The sequence below is a fragment of the Callorhinus ursinus genome, unplaced genomic scaffold (assembly GCF_003265705.2).
Source record: "Callorhinus ursinus isolate GAN/ISIS: 27379988/994484 unplaced genomic scaffold, GSC_fseal_2.0 scaffold9, whole genome shotgun sequence".
NCBI classification, from domain to species: Eukaryota; Metazoa; Chordata; class Mammalia; order Carnivora; family Otariidae; genus Callorhinus; species Callorhinus ursinus.
Window position 1 is genome coordinate 24032183 of NW_027397071.1, and position 22076 is coordinate 24054258.

Genomic DNA, 22076 nt, shown 5'->3' on the forward strand with positions numbered 1-22076 from the left:
GTGGCAACTTCTTAATAAAAGAACATATTCCCTTAAATTTGTTTTTTCTCTAGTTAAAGCAATGTAAAGTATCATGCAGGAGCTCTCAAAAGCCTCACTACAGGAAAATTGTTTTTTTTTTCTGCTGCGAAAAGGTCTTATGTAGATAATGAGAGATCATATTTGTACTCCTATGAAAATTGCTTTAAGGCTCTTCAAATTAGGGACACCTGGGTGGCTCAGTTGATTTGAGCATCTGCCTTCGGCTCAGGTCATGATCCCGGGATCCCGGGGTCCCTGCTCAGTGGGGACCCTGCTTCTCCTTCTGCCTGCCGCTCCCCCTGCTTGTGCTGTCTCTCTCTGAGAAATAAATAAATAAAAATTAAAAAAAAAAAAGCTGTTCAAATTAAATGTTTAGCTCTGGGCACCTGGGTGGCTCAGTCGTTTAAGTGTCTGCCTTGGCTCAGGTCATGGTCCCGGGGTCCTGGGATCAAGTCCTGCATCGGGCTCCCTGCTCCATGGGAGCCTGCTACTCCCCCTTGCTTGTGCTCGCTTTCAAATAAATAAATAAAATCTTTTAAAAAATGTTTAGCACTGTTTTTAAATTTTACAACCTCCATTTATAGATTAAAAATCCATTCTTAATGACTTCTTTAAGTGGGTGTTGTTATTCCTATTCCTCTTATATGTTCCATTTAATCTCACATAATTAGTTTATCTTATTTGAAGTCATAAGATAAAAACTGTACAGTGTACAATATTTAATGCCTACAATAATATCACTGTGTAGAAGACATAAAGCTGAGATTTCAGATTCACATTTTTTTAAGCCAGGCATGTTCTTAAAGTTTATCTAGTTTTTCACTTGCTAAATGAGGAAGCTGAGGGCATAAGAGTTAAGGGCCTTACCCGAAGTTACACAGCTAGTTGGCGGCAGAGACGGAACTACTGCCCCAGCATTCGGACTGATCTGCTACATCCCTCTGCCCTGCCACAGTCCTGCCAACCCACTGAATTATCACACGTGAGTTGTAGGAGGAGTTCCACTAGGGTTTAATTAAATTAATTACTTCTCTCAGATGGGAACCTAATGTCTGGTTAGTAGAACTTTACCACCACCTAGTATTCTTTACTTTTCTTCCAGCGTCCGGTTCTGGATTTCTCTTCCATCTGAAACTGGAGAATTGGTGTGACTTGACCCTTTAGATTCTGCTTCAGTTTCCAGTAGGTGCTACTAAAATCTTAACTTTTAAATATTAGATGCTTTTCTGAAAACAGAGGCAACTGAGATTTTCTAGCCAAATTTGACATCCCCAGAAACATAGAACTAGATAAAAATAGTTAACCCAATTTCATATATACCTATTATTTAAGAAATACAAGTTTACCCAAGGACATAAATCAGATCAGCTATTCAGTACATTCTGTTGCAAGAGTTTATTATTTAACTTGTGACCAAACTTCCAGCAATTGTTTCTAGACTAATTTTTTAAAATCTCCAAGGCTGTACATCTTTCCATTCATTCTTTGCCTCCAAAAAGAATATATAACACAGAGGAAAAACTATAATAATCCCACACAGGGTACCTTACTTTTTATTCAAGACTTTTAGACCACTTTCCAGTTTTATGCTGTATTCATAGAAGGGGGCATGTTCGACCCAATTACATACCTCTATGCATGTATCCTATTCCTACTATAGGTAAAAAAAAAAGATGTTTAAATTTGCTAATGAAAATATGTGTTTCTGATGATGATAATTTCATTGAAGAACTAGAGTTGAAACCTCAAACATGACAAAAAAGATGGGTCTGGTAGAGGACAGTAAGGTGAGATAATGAAATCACTTAAGGAAAATTAAAAATAAAAAGGTAAGAAAAGGAGTTAGACCCTAGAGAGGATGAGATACCCAGGAAAGAAGCCTCTTAGGGGTATTGACTAGGGAAGGATAAGATTTTTAGGATGAAATCTGGGTAAGCAGCCAATTTAGAGACTATAGAATCAATCAGAAATGAGGGATTTGAATCTGGTACTCAGAATTAAAGGACCAAATAAGTAACCTTAAGAGACAATGTTCCACTGGCCAAGGAACAGGACCTGTTAGAATTGTAAAGTCAGACTTGGATACAAAGCTGGGTCAGATGGGATATTTTTCTGATATTGTGCCAAATGCTATGCAAAGTACAGTGTAGTCTTACTGTCAAGGAATTTACAATCTGAAGGGGAAAAGTGGAACAGTTAATTTAACAAAGACTGTATGGTTGATACTGATAGTGAGTACTTAATAGTTCAGAGATGGGAGATAGCACAGCACATAATTTTGATTATTTTGGTTAAGAGTTGTACTGTCCTTGATGCTTAGGGACAAGCCAAAATGTGAGCTCCTCGATGGCAGAGATTGTTCCTTATTCAGCCTTATATTTCTTAGAGTCTTTCAAAAATCCTAACACAGTGCTATGAACTCATGGATTCAGTCAGTTCTCTTGGTATTCAAATTGTCCTGAAAAAATCCTAACACAGTGCTATGAACTCATGGATTCAGTCAGTTCTCTTGGTATTCAAATTGTCTTGAATCTGACCAGTGGAAACTCTTTCAAGTATCTATATCTTTTTTTTCTCTCTCTCTTGCTCTTCTTTTCTTTCCTTTCCTTGTCTTTTCTCTTCTTTCTTCAACTAGTATCTGTTTTTTTTTACAAACCCATTAGTCTTTGAGCAGCTGTCTGTGTTTTCTGGTACTAAGTGGCAAGGTTTTTTTTGTTTTTGAGTTTTTTTAAGATTTTATTTATTTATTTGAGAGAGACACAAAGATAGAGATAGCACAAGCGAGCAGGACCGGGGAGGAGAGGGAGAAGCAGGCTCCTTGCTGAGCAGGGAGCCCGATGTGAGACTTGATCCCAGGACCCTAGGATCATGACCCTCATGAGCCTAAGGCAGACGCTTAACCGACTGAGCCACCCAGGCGCTCCACTAAGTGGCAAGTTTTTAAATAGTACTTTACAGTAAACGAGAATAGCTAGATTTTCAAATGCATTGTAGTGAGACAATGTCTATTAGTACTAATCTATAAATTGCATAATAAGTGGTTCCAACAAGTAGATTGGAAATGGAAGTCATAAAAAAACCACTTAAGGGAAACTGGATGTCAGGTACCACTTAGGTTTTGAGAAGTAAAGGCAGATGACAATAAGTGTTTCCTTTTTTTTTTTAATATTGATTGATTGATTTTAGGAAGACAGAGAGTGGAAGAGGGCAAATGAGGGGAGGGGCAGAGGAAGAGGAAGAGAGAAAATCTTCAAGCAGACTCCTCGCTGAACGTGGAACCCGACTCAGGGCTCGATCCCAGGACCCTGAGATCATGACCTGAGCTGAAATCAAGAGTTGGCCACTTAACCAACTGAGCCACCTAAGTTCCCCAATAATAAGCATTTCTTAAAGGAACTAGAAGTAACTATAATACCTATAGTGACAGGTTTTATAGTTGCTTATAGCAGTTCTTAAATAGATTTCATTGACTAAGGATAGGAGAGACTTATTCCATTAGCATTCCCATGAAAACACCATCTAATAGCATATTCTTCCATCTTAGACATGAGAAAAATAAGATATAAATGCTTAAAACTATTTCAGGTGTGCCTCGGTGGCTCAGTCAGTTAAGCCTCTGATTTTTTATTTCAGTTCAGGTCATGATCTCAGGGTTGTGAGATTGAACCCTGCATTGGGCTCAGCAGTGGGCATGGATCCTACTTAAGCTTGTCTCTCTCCCCTGCAATGAATTACATGGTTAATGGTTGACTTAAACCACACACAAATAAACCATATAATTAAAAAAAAAACTATTTCAGTAATATGTATAATACCAATAAGATTTTAAGATGACTACAGAATTAGATGTACTTAACATTTAAGTGAAACTAATAGGATATGCTTAAAGATTTCATTCAGCCTGATGTGAGCAACCAAATGAGCTACAGTTTTAAAGTCCAGTGAACTTGACTTGTATACTCAGGTTTCAAGACTTGTGTATTCATTTTTAAATTTTTTCATTTATTCAAAAGCTGATTATCCTGGGCCTCCTGGATGGTTCAGTCGGTTAAGCGTCTGACTCTTGATCTCAGCTCAGGTCTTGATCTCAGGGTCATGAGTTCAAGCCCTCTGCTGGGCTCCAGCTGGATGGGAGCCTACTTAAAAAAAAAAAACAAAAAACCTAATTATCCCTACTCTTCATGTAACTCTTACTTTCTCCTTTCATTATCATGCCAGTATTTCTAAACACATCCATAATAGGGAGAAGAGAGGGAAAATTATAGATATATGTGTAATTTATCAAATTCTTAATAACAGTTCCAGATTATTTTGTTTGTTTGTTTGTTTAATTTGATGTTTAGTTTTGTTTCTGAATTTTGTGTCTTTGTTCTCCAAAAAGAACTTACTACACATGGTTGAGAAACTATCAGTTTTGGAACACTGAGCTTAGAGTTAGGAGACCTGGATTCTAGGCCTAGTTCTACCACTGATTAACTGTGTGCCCTCAGGATGCCAATTTACTTCATATATTCATCAGTCAGTGAGCATTTGGACATCATTTAGCTCCCAAGCATGCCTCAGGCCTTGCCTCATTTACTGCATCCTAAAGCAGTCATGCTAAATAATCTTTAAAGTGCTTTCCATCCCCATCGTGTGCTAGGTATCTAAAAGTCATTGTCCCACTTGTGAAGGAATTCAGACTGGTAGGGAGAACAGTCTGTATGGACAGTGCTGTGGTAGAACCACGTGGCACCATGGCCTAGAAATGTGTCCAAAAGTCTCTGGGTGTGGAGCTACCTAAACTATGTCGAAGGAGGAATAGAAGATATCCAGGACGTGCAAGACTGTTGAATCACAGACCTGTACCTCTAAAACAAATAATACATTATATGTTAAAAAAAAAAAGATAGTAGGAGGGGAAAAAGGAAGGGGGGGGAAATCGGAGGGGGAGATGAACCATCAGAGACAATGGGACTCTGAGAAACAAAGTGAGGGTTCTAGAGGGGAGGGGGGTGGGGGGATGGGTTAGCCTGGTGATGGGTATTAAAGAGGGCACGTATTGAATGGAGCACTGGGTGTTATGCGCAAACAATGAATCATGGAACACTACATCAAAAACTAATGATGTAATATATGGTGATTAACATAACAAAAAAAAGCCAGGAAAAGGAGAGTAGAAGAGTATTTAGGCAGAGAGGCCATCATATGCAAAGGTTTGGAGGCAAATAATGAGCTCAGGAAAGAGAGAAGGAGCAGCTATAAAAATGATAGGGAAATCAGTAGAGAGGGACACTTCTGAAACCAGAGACTTAGCCTGATCAGTTTGTCGCCTGTGGTTCTGAAAATAGCTTTCAGAGAGATTGATCTGATGGCTGAGGGTAAAGCTTTCTTAATCAAACGAGAGGAAATCCATAAAATAGAGTCTTTTTCCTTGATTATGTTTTGAATTATATTCTCTTTAAGACCTTGGCCCAAACAATGCATTTGAGAGCCAGTTTGAATCTTTTCAGTTTAATTTAGGTATTCTCTTCCTATTATTCAAGCTACCCAATACTTCACACTTGTTTTTTAGTGCTATATATTCTTAAATCTAAAAGTCCAGTTTCTTCAGCTATGCCAAGATTTTGAAATATAGCCAATCATTTTTAAAACCTTATTTTCTTTTGCAACAAGTAATTCAGTTTTAAAATGCTAGTTTTTAAAAGAAATAATAACACCATATTGACAGTTTTTCAAACTAGGAACGTTTGTAAATGTGTTTACAAACTTACTAAGTGTCAACTAAAGGAGAATTGATAAAAGATGAGCTAGCTCCCTCAGATTTACAAAAACTAAAAATTTTAAATTGTGGTTGGAAGTCTTTAGTGCAGTAAATCATGTGCTTTTCATGGACCCTATCTCACAGATGCAGTTGGACTTAAGATAATCAGATTTTCACTCCCCACGAACTGGACAGCTAAAATGTCATACCAATAATATGTGTCAAGACTTAGTGTTACTTTGCTGCCTGTCTGATTTAAGTTGTTGTGGTCAGTCTGAGGAACCTGTGATATGATAAGATAGCATTCATGAGGTCATGTGGTTTACAAGTGCCCAATCTTAACTAAGCAGCCTATGAGTACCCCAGAATGAGGAAGAGGGGGATACTAACCTTTTCTGTTTGAAAACTCATTTTGTGTTCAGTGACAAAATAGTGTAGGTCTGTGGCTATACATGTATATTATGTATTTTTAAAATTATTTTTCCATCAGTAGTTAATTTTAGTTTCTGGAAAAAACTGAATGTTACAAATGCATTCATCTCCTTTTACTTCATACTTCTGTCTAAAGCATTAAACTTTTTACTGCAAATATTTTCTGCCTATTAAAATGAAGCTGGGGAAGGTAGCCACCACTTCATTTTTTCTGTTGAGGAAAAAATTGGGTGTTGAAGATTAACATTGTTGGTGAATTTTTTTAAATCAATTAAATTTTCTATATTTCTTAGATAGAAAATTATTTACTTTCAATGTGGCAATATCTCCATTGGAAACATACCCACAAAATATATGTATTTAAAACAGGTTTATTTGAGATATAATTCACATACAGTACAGTTCACCCATTTTAAGTGTACAATTCAGTAATTTTTAGTATATTCACAGAGTTGTGCAGCCATTACCACAATTTTAGAATGTTTTTATCACTCCAAAAACTAATACCACTCCCATTAGCAGTCATTCCTCATTTCCCCCATGCTCCCTTCCCCCAGCCCCAGGCAACCACTAATCTACTTTCTGGCTCTACAGATTTCCCGATTCTGGACATTTCATGTAAATGGAATTATACAATATATGGTCATCTGTGACTGGTTTCTTTATTAGCATAATGTTTTCAAGGTTCATTCATGTTGGAGCATGTATCAGTACTTCATTCCTTTTTATTACCCGATAATATTGTATCAAATGGGTATACCACATTCTCTTTATCTATTTATTGGTTGATGGACATTTGGGTTGTTTTCACCTCTTGGTTCTTATAGATAATGCTGATGTGAGCATTCAATGTACAAATTTCATTGTGACCATATGTTTTCATTTGTCTTGAATGTTACTAGTGGAATTGCTGGGTCATATTGTCACTCTGTTTAATTGTTTGAAGAACTGCCATACTGTTTTCCAAAGCAGCTGTACCATTTTACATTTCCACCAGCTGTGTATGAGGATTCCAATTTCTCCGCATGCTTGCCAATACTTGATATTATCTCTCCCTTTTGTTACAGCCATCCTAATAACTATGAATGTCATCTCATTTTGGTTTTGATTTGTGTTTTCCTGGTCTGGTGGCTAATGATATTGGGCATCTTGTCATATGCTTATTAGCCACCTATATCTTCTTTAGAGAAATATTTACTCAGATCCTTTGCCCATTTAGTAATTGGGTTGTCTTTTTATAATTGAACTCAATTATAAGAGTAAGAGTTCTTTATATATTTTAGATATAAGTCCCTTATCAGATAAATGATTAAAATTTGGGTAATAAGATAGACTGAGAAAACCTATGATCTTAGCTTAGAGAAGAATGATTCCTCTTAATGGTTCAATCCAGATAGAAAAGAAGTACTTTGTTTTGATGAGGATGTTTTACTAAACATTTGAATTTTTTCAGTGCTTCAGCTGAAGGTTAAATCAAATGAAATGTACTTTGATGTAGCTTTAAAAGTTCAGAGTGAAACAAGTGTGAAGTGATTTATTTCCTGTAATTGGTCATAAATTTACATAGAAGCTCATATATTCCTAACCTCATCACCATTGACATTATAGTACCTTCTAAATAATGTTAATGGTTTCAATTTTATCAAGATGTGTCAGCTGCCAGGAAGAGTACCATGCAGTTTCATTTTGTTTGCTGTAGTATACTGGATAAATCTAAGTATACACTATAGAAAGACTTAAGAGTTCTTTGTAAATGACTTAACTCTTCCCCCTCTCTCCTTCTCTGGTAACAAATGCACAGTATAAATTTCTTCAGTGCCAGACTTTCCTTTCCACCTTTTTCACTTATTATTATGGGTACATATATTTTCTTTGCTTTTAAAAGCATGAGTTTTAACTACTGCATTTTATACATTTAACACAGAATCTGTATGTTTTTTAAATTTTAAGTGCTTTATCTGGTTTTTAAAAAATAATTTACTTAGCTTTAAGCCAGAACCACTTTCAACATTGCCTATTTTGTATTATTTCAAAAAAATTCTTGAGTTTTTCAACTTAATCTACTTTTAAGTACTCTAGGTCTGAATTTATGCTCCTGTCTATGTAATACAGTGATCAAAAAGTCATGACCTCCAATTGATTGCTTTTATTGGTTTCCTGTTCTGATTCACTGGAAATCTTTTGGTGTGGGTGCTTATGGCTAGTTTTAATCTTTGTCGTGTGTCCAATTCATTTTTGAAAGAAGCTGATAATTGAGAATTAATCTAGCACATCATTTCCCTTTTACATTTTGAAAACTGAGAACACTATTAAAACTATTATGTAAGGATTTCAACAAAATTACCGATTATACTTTGGAGAAAGAAAGCAAAGCCTCTAGAACTTAGAAATACAAATCTTTATGATTACTGAACTTTATGTCCATCTTCTCATATAAAGTATAGTTATTTAAAATTTTATCTTATACATCACTTACAGAAATGTTACATTTAGCATTAACAGCGATAGTTCAGTGTTTTACAAAGATTGATTATATAAACCCAAGTGTACAAATAGGAGCTTTTATAATCTGATATGACTCAGTCTTGGAAACTTAACTGCATCTGTTTTGCAGTTCGCTTGGTATCACATGACTCACTTAAATGGTTTAAACCCTGTCTGGTAGTGATCAAAGTTCATTTGGTTAGGGGTTTTTTTGGTGTGTGGATGACTTTTTTCCACTTTGTTGTGGACTGATTGTCTTTCAGAATATTCAGTGCAGCCCTTCTTATTCTTTTGAATCTCAGAAAGTGGTAGTTGTCTGTACAATTCAGCCTCCAGTCACACACGGGGGAAATTTTTTTTAACTTGAAATAACTTGAAATAAATAATATACACGGAAGCACTTTTAACTGTAAAACCTCATATATATGAGTTTATTATTAATTTTATTACCCTACACATTAAAATTGAGGAAGGATAACCTGTTGTGTCTCTTTAAAATCAACTGCAAAAATCAACCCAAACCTTTTCAAGTTACCAGTGTTCTAAAATTACTAGAAGAAAGCAAACACATAGAGAACATGTGTACTCTGTCCACATGGACACCAGCCCAGGTGATCAAATTTCTCAGCACAGATTTCTCTATTATTTATTAGGAAGTTATATTTAAAGGCTACAAATCTCTAAAGCTATAACATTTCTCTGTTTTACAAAAGAAACTTCTATCTTAACCTCTAGAGGTTTAGCTAATGAAGTAGACTAATGAGAAATTTTTTAAATACTTGTGTATCTTTAATGATTATGAAGTCCTTTGGGCCTTCAGAATCTTCATTCCTGCAGGTTTTTCTCCCTGCTTTCAAATTTTACTGATAATCTTTATGTGAAATAGCTGTAATAAGTTTTAATACTCGTTTTTAGTGTTAGAATTTTTACTATCATGCAGTTAGAAACTCTGCTATTTCCTGTCAAAACCTACGTTCATCAGACTATGAACATGACAGTTTCCTGTTTTCTTATTAGCTATACCGCCTCTTGTGCTGTCTTCTTTATATGTTGTATAATATCTTAACACTTTCTTTTTCTAATTACTAAATACTTTCTTTGGGTCAGTATTGTTGAATACATGCAGAGAAATCTTAAAATCCAATCTCTTTGAAGCTAGTGAGAGGTTAAGATTTTGTTAGCTTTTTAAGCTGTAATGAGTATGTCAGAATATCTTAAGTATTATTTAAACAAATTCTGTGTTTTTATCTCTTTACTCTGTCTCTTCATGCCTAACATGATGAAGCAGTCCATATCAGGTAAGAAACAGTCCATTCCTGGGGTCTTGTATATTAGCACTCCCCTCTGTCTTCTTATTCTTATTCTAAAAGGATGAGATGAATAATTAGTACTGGAGGGCTTTCTCAGGAATCCTGTTATCTTTTCAGTGTAGTTCATCCATATTTCCTATGTGCCCACTCTTGTCGAGTCAGAATGCTGAGTTCTAGGATACAAAAATGATTAAGAAACAGTCTACATCTCTAGAGGCTGACAGAAGTGGTAGAGTATAGCACGGCAGCCGTCCAGGCAGTGCTAATTTTAAGTATTCGTTGAAACTTGGAAAAAACTTATCCATAAATAATATACTCAAATATATATGTATGCCAATCAATACAGTATTGTTTATGAAAATATTTATGCCTATTGATGTATTAAATATGCTATAAAATTATTAAAATGCTAATATTTTAACTACTAATATCAAAATAATACCAGAAAATAAAAAAGAAATACTTTTAAAATGTAAAGGAAGCAGTTTTTATTTTTTTGTTTTTTGTCATTGGATTATTTGGGGTTTTGTTATGGTGAGTGTAACTGCTTATCAAAATGGTCAGCTACAAATGAACTTGGAAATGTTTTTGAGAGATTTTATTGATGACCTTATTTTTTTAATGTGCATGTTTTTTATTAGGGATATTTTCAAATGTTCACAAATGCAAGGCGAGTAAGTTTAATGAACTTTGTGTTATCTATCACTGAACTCCAAATTTTTCTCCTTTTTTTACTTGTTTTTAAATTATTTTTTTAAACTAAGTGGAATCATACAGAATATACTCTTTAATATCAGGCTACTTATGGGCGCCTGGGTGGCACAGTTGGTTAAGCGACTGGCTCTTGGCTTTGGCTGGGTCCTGATCTCAGGGTCTTAAGATTGAGCCCTACATCGGGCTCAGCACAGAGGCTGAGTTTCTCTCTCCCTCTTTCCTCCCCATCCTATAAAATAAATAAATAAATCTTTAAAAAAATAGTTTTTCTATCAAGGGCTGTAAAGCTAGAACTGTACTCCTGAAGTTAGACATGTTATCCTTTAAAAGGTATAGTCTGTCACCTGAATATGAAGCTGATCCTCAGAATAAAGTTTGAATTTGAAGGTTGACATTCGATAGGAGGAGGAGGAGAGAAGGCTCTGACTGTGTTTTATAAACACATGTTCTCTCACTAAACTGAGATGTTGAGATGTCTAAAACTGGATGGTGTTCCTCAGTGATGAATCCTCTGAAACACTTACCCCATGGGAACTAGATTTGAAACTAGATGGTGAAGGTGTCATATCTTAAAATGTTTATTAGCCTTCTAGTTCTTTGTATTTTCATTTTTCCCCCCAAGTTAGTTGTGTGTCCACATTAGGCACAAAATTCATTGTATTTTTAAAATATGACAGTGATAATGGCAGGGATAAATTAATAAGAACATCTTAAGTTCAAATTTATTTATCCTTACCAAATTTTCTTAACATGATCCTGATATAGTAAATCCCTAAATATGATCCATTTAGAGCAGTGTCTCTCCGAATGTGATCTATGGATCATCCTATTCAGAACTACCTGGAGGGGAGCCTGGGTGGCTCAGTTGGTTAAGCCTCTCCCTTCAGCTCAGGTCATGATCCCAGGGTCCTGGGATCAAGCCCCTCATTGGACTCCTTGCTCAGTGGGGAGCCACCTTCTCCCTCTCCCTCTGATTGTAGCTCCCCCTGCTTGTGCTTTTGCTCTGTCAAATGAACGAATAAAATCTTAAAAAAAAAAAAAAAAAAAAAGAACTACCTGGAGTAGTTTAAAATACAGATTCCTGAGTCCTGCCTGCTGAATCCAGGTGTCTGAGAGGAGGGACCAAAAATCTAAAAATTTTTAAAATAAAGGCCAGGTGGTTCTTATATGTAACACAATTTATTAATTATTCTAGAGAATTAGGAAGTCAAAGGGTGCTGTTAAACATCATCAACATTCTCCTAAAAGTAAGGACTCCAGAATTAGATTGTGTATTATATTTTTCTAAGACCTCTTCTAGTACAATAGGCTAACGTTATTTAAAAACTATATTTTGAGAGAGAGAAACCAAGAAATAGACTCTTAAACTATAGAGAACAAACTGATGGTTAACAGAGGGGAGGTGAGCAAGAGGATGGGTGAAATAGGTGATGGGGATTAAGGAGGGCACTTGTGATTGAGCCCTGGGTGAGGTATAGAAGTGCTGAGTCACCATATTGTATACCTGAAACTAATATAAATACTATATTTTATACTGGGATCAAAAGAAAATCTCAACCATCCCAGCAGTAATCAAAGAAACCAAGTGACAATAATAGTGCATATTATAATGAAGAAAAATATGTAATGGTCGTGCTGGCCAAGGCTGGTTATAATAGGCATGCTCAATTATTCCTGGTGGCAGAATAAAAGCTATTGAAAATAAATGTGATCGTATTTATTAAGAGAAAAAAACATAAAAATCCTTTTTCATTTGCTTCCAAATAGCTAGGTGATGACAACACAGGAATCCACTAAATTATCCCCTGTATTTAAAATGTTTTTTAAGGTAATTACAATTTTCTTAATGTATGTTGGAAATTTTTTCTCAGAATTTTGAAGGCCTTGCTCTACTCTCTTTAGAGTTGAGAAGTCTAATATCATTGTGATTCTTTTTTTTTTAAAGATTTTATTTATTTATTTGAGATAGAGCCAGAGAGCACACAAGCAGGGCAGGGGGCAGAGGGAGAGGGAGAAGCAGGCCCCCCGCTGAGCAGGGAGCCAGGACCCTGAGATCATGACCTGAGCCGAAGGCAGAGGCTTAATGGACTGAGCCACCCAGGTGCCCCTATCATTGTGATTCTTAATCTTTTATATACAACATGTTTTTGTTTTTGGCTGGATGCTTTATCTTTTCTTGTTCCCAGTGTCCTGAAATTTCATTGTGAGGTACCATCATATAAGTCTACTTTTATCCATCGTGATGGATACTTGATAGGCTTTTTCAGTCTCAAAGCTCCTGTCATTCAGGTCAGAGAAATTTATGTCTAAAACCTCTTTTAGAGTATTCTGGGTTTTTTGTTTTTGTTTTTGTTTTTACACATGGATGCAGTTTCTTCGGAGGAAATAAATGATTTTTAAAGAGTTTTCTTTTCACCAGTAGTCTGTTTCCTCCTAGTTGCCTTTTTTTTCCCCCTAGCATCTCTTAGGCGCTTTTTTCAAATATTTGACTCCCTGCTCAAACTTTAGGCATGGAGAACTTAAAAAGCTGGCAGGAAGTTCTGAATGCCTATATAGGGTTTGTTGATTATGATCTAGCTGAGACGCTTCTTTGGGGAAATCCCAATATTCACCAGAGAAGAGTCCCTTTGCTTCAAATTCCAAAGAATCCTGGCCCCTCTGTTTCCTTGGTGAATCTCAAAAGTACTTCCATTCAAATTCAGTGACTTTAAAACCTATGCCTAATTTCACCTAGAAAAATAATACTTTTTAAACCTTTTCATGATATGGGTGTGTTACTGGCATTTCACAAAGTTTAGTTGTTTTGTTGTTGCTTCATAAAGATGTCCCAACAGTCTTTAACCAAAAATTAGAAAAGACAGGGGGCTGCAGAAGGGTATGCTAAAGTATATATATGTACTTTTCAAGAAAGAGAGTCAGTAGCTTTTGTCAGATTCCTGATCCTATGTTTGATTCAAAGAAGATACCAAACAAAGCCAAGATACCAAACAGACAAAACGTTGCCTAAGTAGTGGTCCTTACCCTGGGATGTGCATCAAAATTATTCAGGTCTTTTGAACATATGCATTCCTGGGTCCTACCCTATACCAGGAGAAAGTTTCAGGAAAACGCATTTAAACAGACTGCTCCTTGTTTCACCCACCAGGTAGTGGATTTGGCTGCGAACAGCTTAGCTGTACTACTGAAAGATTGCATCCATTTCTGTATACCAGGCACACACAGGCAGTTGTTCTTTGTTCAGAAGCACTTTTATTGTGAATAAGAATTACCATTTCAGGTAAATCAACTCCTTTCTGACTCAGCCTCATTTGATTTGAACAGAATATCTACCACAGTGATTTCTCAAACTGAGCTATCACAGTCTCCTGAGATGCTTGTAAGATTGTTTCACTCTCGGGGCGCCTGGCTGGCTCAGTCAGTGCAGCCTGTGACTCTTGATCTCAGGGTTGTGAGTTCGAGCCCCACGCTAAGTGTGGAGATTATTTAAACAAATAATAAACTTTTTAAAAAAGTGTTTCACTCTCCGGATTTTGATTCCTTAGATCTGGGTATGGATTCTGCATTTTTAATAATCATCTTTGGTTATCCTGATGGAGATGATCAGTGGACCATATTTTGAGATATGCTAATCTAAGTGTGCTACCAATAATAATATCTGTGGAAGTGGGGATGTAGGGTTGAGAAAATTGTCTGTTTTTTGTTGTTGTTTAAATATAATTAGCTCCTAAAAGTCTAGTAATAGGATCAGCAGTACAGTTCTTAGATCCAGACACCCAAGACTGCACGTTAGAGGGCCCAGCTCTGGCCTTCCTCTAGCCAAACCTCTCTTCACAGGACATCCTCACCTGAAGTTCAGCCTGTTCTAGAGCACATTATGGGTACTCAGTACCCTGGAGTTCCTTGTGCAAATGTCCCCTTTCGGGGCATATACAGGCCTCCTTCCTCTCAGAACCAGTGAGTACACTCCTAGGTCTAAGAGATGATAAAGGGATAGCTTCAGTTTTACCAGAGAATCCCTTGCCTTCACCTTTTTCTTCTCCAAAATTCCTTTATGCTATTGCTGTTCTTTATTAGCAGTTCTCAAATAAAGAAGCTTTAGTTGCATGCCCTTTGACGTTGAGGAAATGACCGCTCCACCTAGAGTTAGTTTTATATAATATTTGAGGTGTCTTATTACATCTGATAAGAGGCTGCAGTTTTTTAGTTGCAATAAAATCTGTTAGAGCTACAGCTTTCCAAACAATTGGGAAGTTGTGGTTCCCCTGCCGTACTCCTTTGGTAACAGCCAGGGAAAAGGAAGACACGTGTTCCAGATTATTTCTTCAAAAGGGTCTGGGAAGAAAAGAAAGGAAGAGATTAACTGACTTAATCTAACACTTGGAGCTCCAAGTCGTGTGTTGCAATGTGGTGATGGGATGTTGCATCAGCACGTGGCCGTTGTAGTAATGCAGTGGGTATGACAGCTCTGAGAGGTCCTTGTGGCGCTCTGTGCCCTTTCCCTAAAACTTCAACTCCCAGGTTAGATCCTTCTGCCCTGCCAAGGGAGTTGGTATTACTTAAAGTACATTGTACCCCACTGTAATTTTATTCTCTTGGCCCAGGGCACAGGGATTTCTTTAGGGTTGAAGGTCTGAGGCAGACATCACTGTCCGGAGTCTCAGTGTCCTTCTTGTTTCCCGTTGTTCACACCCCAGCAGGGAAGTGCTGACGTTTCTTCACTTCTTCCTGGAAGTCTGTCAGGAGAGCTGGCAGGTGTATGGCCAGGCTGTAGTGTCTTTACTCTCAGAACCGTTAGTTTTGAAAGTGTGTGTAATATTTCCTGAATATTTCACACAGACTTTATCTTAAGATTTGAAAGATAGTGAGTGACCAGGAATTTGTCCCTGAGAAACAAAGTTGAAGGTTAATAGTAATGATAAAGGTAGGAGGCATGGGACCTAGTTCAGCCAAATTCTTGCAAGTCAAGGGAGATTTTGGGAATTAGTTTTTTTCACTTATTGTTTTGGTTGTTTTGTTTTTAGCTCTTCTGCTCTATTGTAGGAGAAATTTCATGGTGTGTGGGAGAAATTAAACAAGCGACCTTATCAAAATTAAATTTCCTATTTAAACCTAAGCTCTTGAGGACAACAGGGCTGACGTCTCAATCGTATGGTAGTTATATGGTAGTAGAAGTGGTAATATCCATGGCGGCGGGTTTGGGAGTTTAAGGTAACTTAGGCAAAGAAGTGGGAGATGATAGAAGTCACCTTTAATCCTGAAAAAGCTGGTTTTGGAGAATGTGGTTTAGATTTGTGACAACAATGGGTTTTTCATTGCTGAACTCTAGAATTAGTCAGACTTGCCCACCTAGTAACAGGTAGCATATGATGCCCACATGAAGGTCTGGCCATGTGAAGCTCCTGGGATAGCCAGAAGCTGGTTCTGAAAGGTGGAAAGAAAAGAGGAATAGCTGGGCAATACATGCCATTCCTCTCCCCTATTCCCTAATAAGCGAAGTTGCTCGTTCTCCCTGGGGAGGAGTAGGGGAGAGAAGGCAAAACTATATACTACTCATTCCTCCCATGCAGAGAGAAATCTCATTAGTAGGAAGATGCATTCCTGCCCAGAGTGACTGATGGTGGTTTGGTGGTCTTTGGAATATTATAATAGGATGGAGACTCCTAGCAAGTTTTCAGTATTTGTAACTGATTTTCATTATTATGGGGACATGCTCTTGAGGCAGTGTGTGTGATAGTTCACAGTATGGTCTTAAAGTCCACATCTTCTAGAGATGCATGCTGAAATATTTATGTAAAACTGATAGAATGTCTGGGATTTACCTCAAAGTAATCCAGGGGCAGGAGAGGTATAATGTAACAGGATTGTCCATGATGTTAGTTGTTGAAATTAGGTGATGGGTGCATGGAGTTCGTTATATTATCTATAATATAATGAAGGTTCAATTTGAATCTAAATTTTGCTATTAGCTATGTGTCCACAGCAAGTACCTCTACCTGAGTTCCCATTTCCTCATTTCTAATGAGGATGATAAAATCTACCACATAGGACTCTTGTGATAATTCAATTAAAATAACAAGTTACGTGCCTATTACATAACACATAGGAGGCACATAAAAATTGGTAGTTACTATTTTATCTACAAATGGCAAAAAAAAAAAAAAAAGGCAAGGTATCTTCTTTCTTAAACATGAAACATTTGCTTTCTTGGTGTGTGTGTTTCCCCTAGTTGAGTATATTAACTTGGATTTTGTTTTGACAGCTCAGGTGCCTAAAAGGCCAGAGGGTCTTCTCAGGCCAGCCTCCTTTTGATGGAATCCACATTGTCAACCATTTAATAGGAGATGATGAATCATTCCATTCCTCTGATGAAGATTTTATGGATAATTCCATACGGGAAAGTGGCGTTGGTTTTCCTTTGCACAAAAAATCTGGCCCGATGTCTTTGGACCCCACCGTGGCAGATGGTAGTGAAAGCGAAACAGAAGACAGTGTGTTGGAGACAAGAGACAGCAACCAAATGGCTCGAAAGGAGCAGCCCCCAAGAAGAGAGTCGTACTCAACCACTGTCTGACCATCACTGTGACCTAGACTGTGGGGTTTTTTAAGGGATCAGTTATCATATGATTAAGGGTTTTTGGAACATACCTGTTTCATATGTACATACGTATATACATATACATATATATATATATTTTACAGTCTTATCTGCCTTTTTATCTTTGCCAGATCTTCACCACTGACTTAACCATTGCCATAAAGTAGACAGGAATATGGTTAATGGGAAAAATAAGGTTCTAACAGTATTACTGAATATTAATGTTTCTTGTTTAGAAAATGCAATTTATATGTGGGAAGCATTTTGAAGTTCAGGACTATGAAAAATTGAATTTTCTTCAGACAAACCTGCTCTAGTGCAATATTTCATGCTCATTCAACAAATTGCATATTTATTGGTTTGTTTTCAGGGCAGCTGTCTACAAACATTTGACCAAGATATACATCTAATTTATCTTGTGTTTTGGTGTTGGGGGAGTGTTTCTGGTTCTTTGTTTTTTGTTTTTTTGTTTTTTAATTTTCAGTTAAAATTACTACTTTAGCCGTGGGCCACTGAAAGCTCCCAAATACAATGCCTTTTTCCCCCATATAATTTTACAAACACAAATGAATGGTCATCTATCTTGAGAGTTTTAAGTTTTGTTTTAATTTCTAATTTTTACGTGCATATGATGCTTCCATGTGTTGCCTACTGGTCAGAGTAGTAGGTTAACTACAAATAAATGGGGTTTTTGTACATATTTATAAATTTACATCACCCACCTTAAAAATCATTTTATATGGAGAATGTACATGTTGCAAAATGACTGCCTTCAGTATTCTAACAGGACTTCTGTAAATACTAGGTTAAAAGAAAATTGAAAATAAAACCAAACTAATATTTTAAAAGCTTTAGTATTTTGCTTAGCATTTAACACTAGCAGATTCATAAGTGAACTAATGCTTGTTCAGAAACACTACTGGTGACATATTTTGCTTCATGTGTATATAACAATAAATTTTTCATTATTAAAGAGGTTATAGCACGTATTACTTAGTGCTAATATCTACTTAATATAATTTAAGCAATGGACTGAGGTCCAAGATACACAAAAATCATATCTGCAAATAATCTATGAACATTATCTTCAGATTCTCTAGTTAATCCATAGATAAAGCCATAAGAATTCTTTCCTACCAGTTCTTCCTTTTTATCATCTAGACTTTTTTCCCTGTCTTTGATAAATTGGTGGAAACACCAAATTACACTCAGAGTACGTAAAGATAACAAGAGTGTGTTGACTGGATGCTTTCCACTTCTGTTTTCATCAGCAGCCTATGGGGGGGGGGGATGAAAGCCTTCAAGGATAAGAGGAAAGTAGAATTCAGTATATATGGAGGTACAATTTTGCACAACATGTTGCATGCAGAAAAAAAACTTTACATGACAGAATGGAGTAGAAGAGAGAAAATCGTTTTGTGTCTAAAGCCAGAAGTTAAACTTTATGGTACATGATAGACTAGGCTTTTCTAGCAAGCCCTTTGTAGCTATTTGCTTGAGAAACAAGATTGAAAATAGGCCTGTTGTGTCCATATCACCAGGTTAAATTCTAGTGGTTAAGTAATTTACCTGTGGTTACAAGTTAGTAAGTAGCAGAGCCAAAGTTTTAATCAAGATCTCTCTGACACCAAGCTGAAAAGGTTCAGCTAATGAATTTCTCCATTCTCTGCTCTTCTGACAATTAATGTGATTTAAATGTGTTTCCTGAATATATATAGATCTGTATCTGTGTATAGATGTATCAACACTCAAACTCTGCACAGCTCTACTAGAATCGTCTGGTGCTTTTAGGATTCTCTTTTGGGGTTCATTACTGTCAGCCTAGAAGCTATTGATGCCCAAGTAAAATGAGATGAGTCATGACCACACGATTGCTTTCACCCCCACAATAGTTTTATGTAATCTATTGATCTAGACCAAGGGTCAGCAACTACAGGCCATAAAGCTCTTCCAGCCAGCTTCTTGTTTTTACATGACCCAAAAGCTAAGAGTGGTTTTTAATTTTTAAATAGCTGGGGGAAAAATCAAAAGAATAATATTTTGTGTCACATGAAAATCCTCTGAAATTCAGTATTGATAAAACTATGTTATCAGAGCTTACCCATGCTTATCCATTTACGTATTGTCTGCGGCTGCTTTCGTGTACCATGGCAGAGTTGAGTAGAGACAACAGAGACTGTAGTGCACAAACAGCCCAGAGTATCTACTGTCTGGCAATTTAGAGAAAAAGTTTGCAGACCCTCTAAAATGTAGGCTTGCGTCTTAAGTTTGTCTCAGTAGAAGATCAGACGATTTGCTTTTGCTGTTGAACTAATGGTTTGGAAGACTAAATTTCCTAGTGGATCTTAAACTCACCACTATTCAAAGTGGAAAATATTCCAGCTGTTTGATGCCAAAGACAAATTTGGAAGGACATCTCTACCTTTGGAAATGGAGACAGAAAGGGAAGAATTCCAGAATCCCAGCACTGCTCTTTCAAGCAGGCATGTTGACCTTTAAGGTATGCTTCAATGAGCCGATGTTATAATTTGACTTTAAAATAAGAACATCTTTCTAGAATCATGTTTGAATTCTAAATCTGAAAGATATTCTTAGAGAATTTCCTAACTACTGTTTTCTGGTTAGGAATCGAGTGTTAAAAGAATCATGGTAAGTAAACCTTAATCCACTGATATTCTTGTATTTTGGACAATGGAAAAACTAGAAACAACAATCATCTCATTCAAGAACTTTGATTCAAATACTCCTTAGAAGGGTTTAGAATCTTCCTGGTTTTTAGAATGCAACCAGGATGCTATGCCCTTCATATTAAGACTTTCGAGGTATTGGAACATGTTCTCTTGATAGACTTTATTTAATCCCTGACACAATCACTTTGTGTCATTTAAATGTTACTCAGTTTAACACTTAGAGCTGGAGAATATTCAGGGAGGAAGAAGTGAATAAAATAAACTCACACACACACACAAAAGTACTCTCTTAGGATAGTTACCTTCCTGGTGTTATTGCCATCTAGGTTGAAACGCTAAAAGTAGAAGCTACAGGTGATCTGAATAAAAATGGAAATCGCACTGAGGTGATGAAACAGAACTTTTAGATCAAGCCAATATTTCAACAGCCTTTTAAGAATCAATGGTAAATTTTTTTCTTCCTGAAAAAAGCAGTCAAAGATATATGTTACACAATTTCTACCCTTTCTATTGATAGATATTAGGTACTCAATGTTTGATGACTAATTGAGACGTTAAGTCTCAACTGGCAAGCTAGTTTGGAAGAAAAAAAAACCAAAACAGCTCTGAGCATGATGCAGCTTGTTACTCTCCAGATAGTGCCTTTGAAAACAAGGTCTAGACCTTTTTAAGTATTTTATTTCTAACATCATAAGAAATGAATTGGTTCCATATTCTTCTTTATCTTTTACATAATACACTATCATTTTCAGATTTAAAGTAAAATAAATATATGAATTGTGTTTCGGTAAAGCCCTTTCATGGCCAGCTTAATGATTGTGTAGTACCAGACGTCGACAGCTAATGTTTTATGAAATCAAGGATTTACTTTATTAAAACAGTGTGCTTTAGCCTGAAAGTTACTGCTGCTCCATCATTAACAAAACAGTAAGTTTTTTAAAATGAATTGATTTTAATTTAATGCATTCTCCTGAAATGAAAATTCCTGGTTAAAAGTGGAGAGAATGCTATTTATAATCCAACTTTTTACATCACATCCATTGATCTACCTATCCTCTCTTTACACTCCAAAGAGAAGATGACAGAATAATACATTAGATATACTATAGAGATGCAAAATTATAATGTTTTTCATTTTACTGTTGGAATTTCTTATTGTAACATTGTATGATAACCTGAAATGTTTACTTGTGCCTTTCCTTTAAAAAATTATTAAAGTTTTTCGTTTTATAAGAATTTCTGTTTCCTTAAACTATTTAAAAGGGGAGAGGCATCAATACACTATTAACAATGCTTGGCTTGGGGCACCTGGGTGGCTCAGTTGTTAAGCGTCTGCCTTTGGCCCAGGTCATGATCCCAGGGTCCTGGGATCGAGCCCCACATCGGGCTCCCTGCTCTGCGGGAAGCCCGCTTCTCCCTCTCCCACTCCCCCTGCGCGTGTTCCCTCTCTCGCTGTGTCTCTCTCTGTCAAATAAATAAAATCTTAAAAAAAAAAAACAAAAAACAATGCGTGGCTTAACATCACCTATTCATGAGTGAGGTTTGTGCTCCGTGAGTACAGGGACCATATCCATCTGGTCCACCATGCATAATTAGTGCCAGAGAGCCTGGTACATGACATTTTTCAGTTTAATGAAAGGCAAGATATCTAGCTTTATTATTTCTTTCAGGAACATGCTAACTTTTTGAAAATATTAATAGTGATATTTTTATCTCACATCATATTTTAGGTGATTGAATCAATTAGCAACTAAGTTAATAAGTATATTCAAATATATAATTTGAATATGCTATTATGAAGAGTTACGCTTTCTGCATCTTTATCACAATGTTAACATTGTTTACTTCAGAAGCAGTAGTTCACTATATATTCTTTGTTCCTGAAGGGTTGAAGACACTTTACAAAGGTACATGAAATATGACAAGATAGATGGAACCCAGGGTCTGTCCGCCTTGGCACTGTTGGCATTTGAGGCCACGTTATAGCAGGAGGCTGTCCCTTACATGATAGGGATGTGCAGCAGCATCCGTGGCTTCTACCCACTAGATGCCAGTACCACCCCTCCTTCAGTTGTGACAACCCAAAA

At 36.6% G+C, this 22076-nt stretch overlaps 1 protein-coding gene across 8 annotated transcripts in view; it reads left to right on the forward strand.

Annotated features, from left to right (window-relative positions):
• EVI5 (ecotropic viral integration site 5) overlaps positions 1-21446 on the forward strand; it is a 196548-nt gene extending 175102 nt beyond the window's left edge. For 7 of the 8 annotated variants that reach the window (XM_025872195.2, XM_025872197.2, XM_025872199.2 and 4 more), the window contains one exon: positions 16964-21446. In XM_025872195.2, coding sequence (XP_025727980.1) covers positions 16964-17275 — 312 coding nt within the window. In that variant the 3' untranslated portion in view covers positions 17276-21446. The remainder of the gene's footprint in view (positions 1-16963) is intronic. The other variant, XM_073896298.1, reaches the window with a different exon arrangement.
• Positions 21447-22076: the final 630 nt, after the last annotated feature.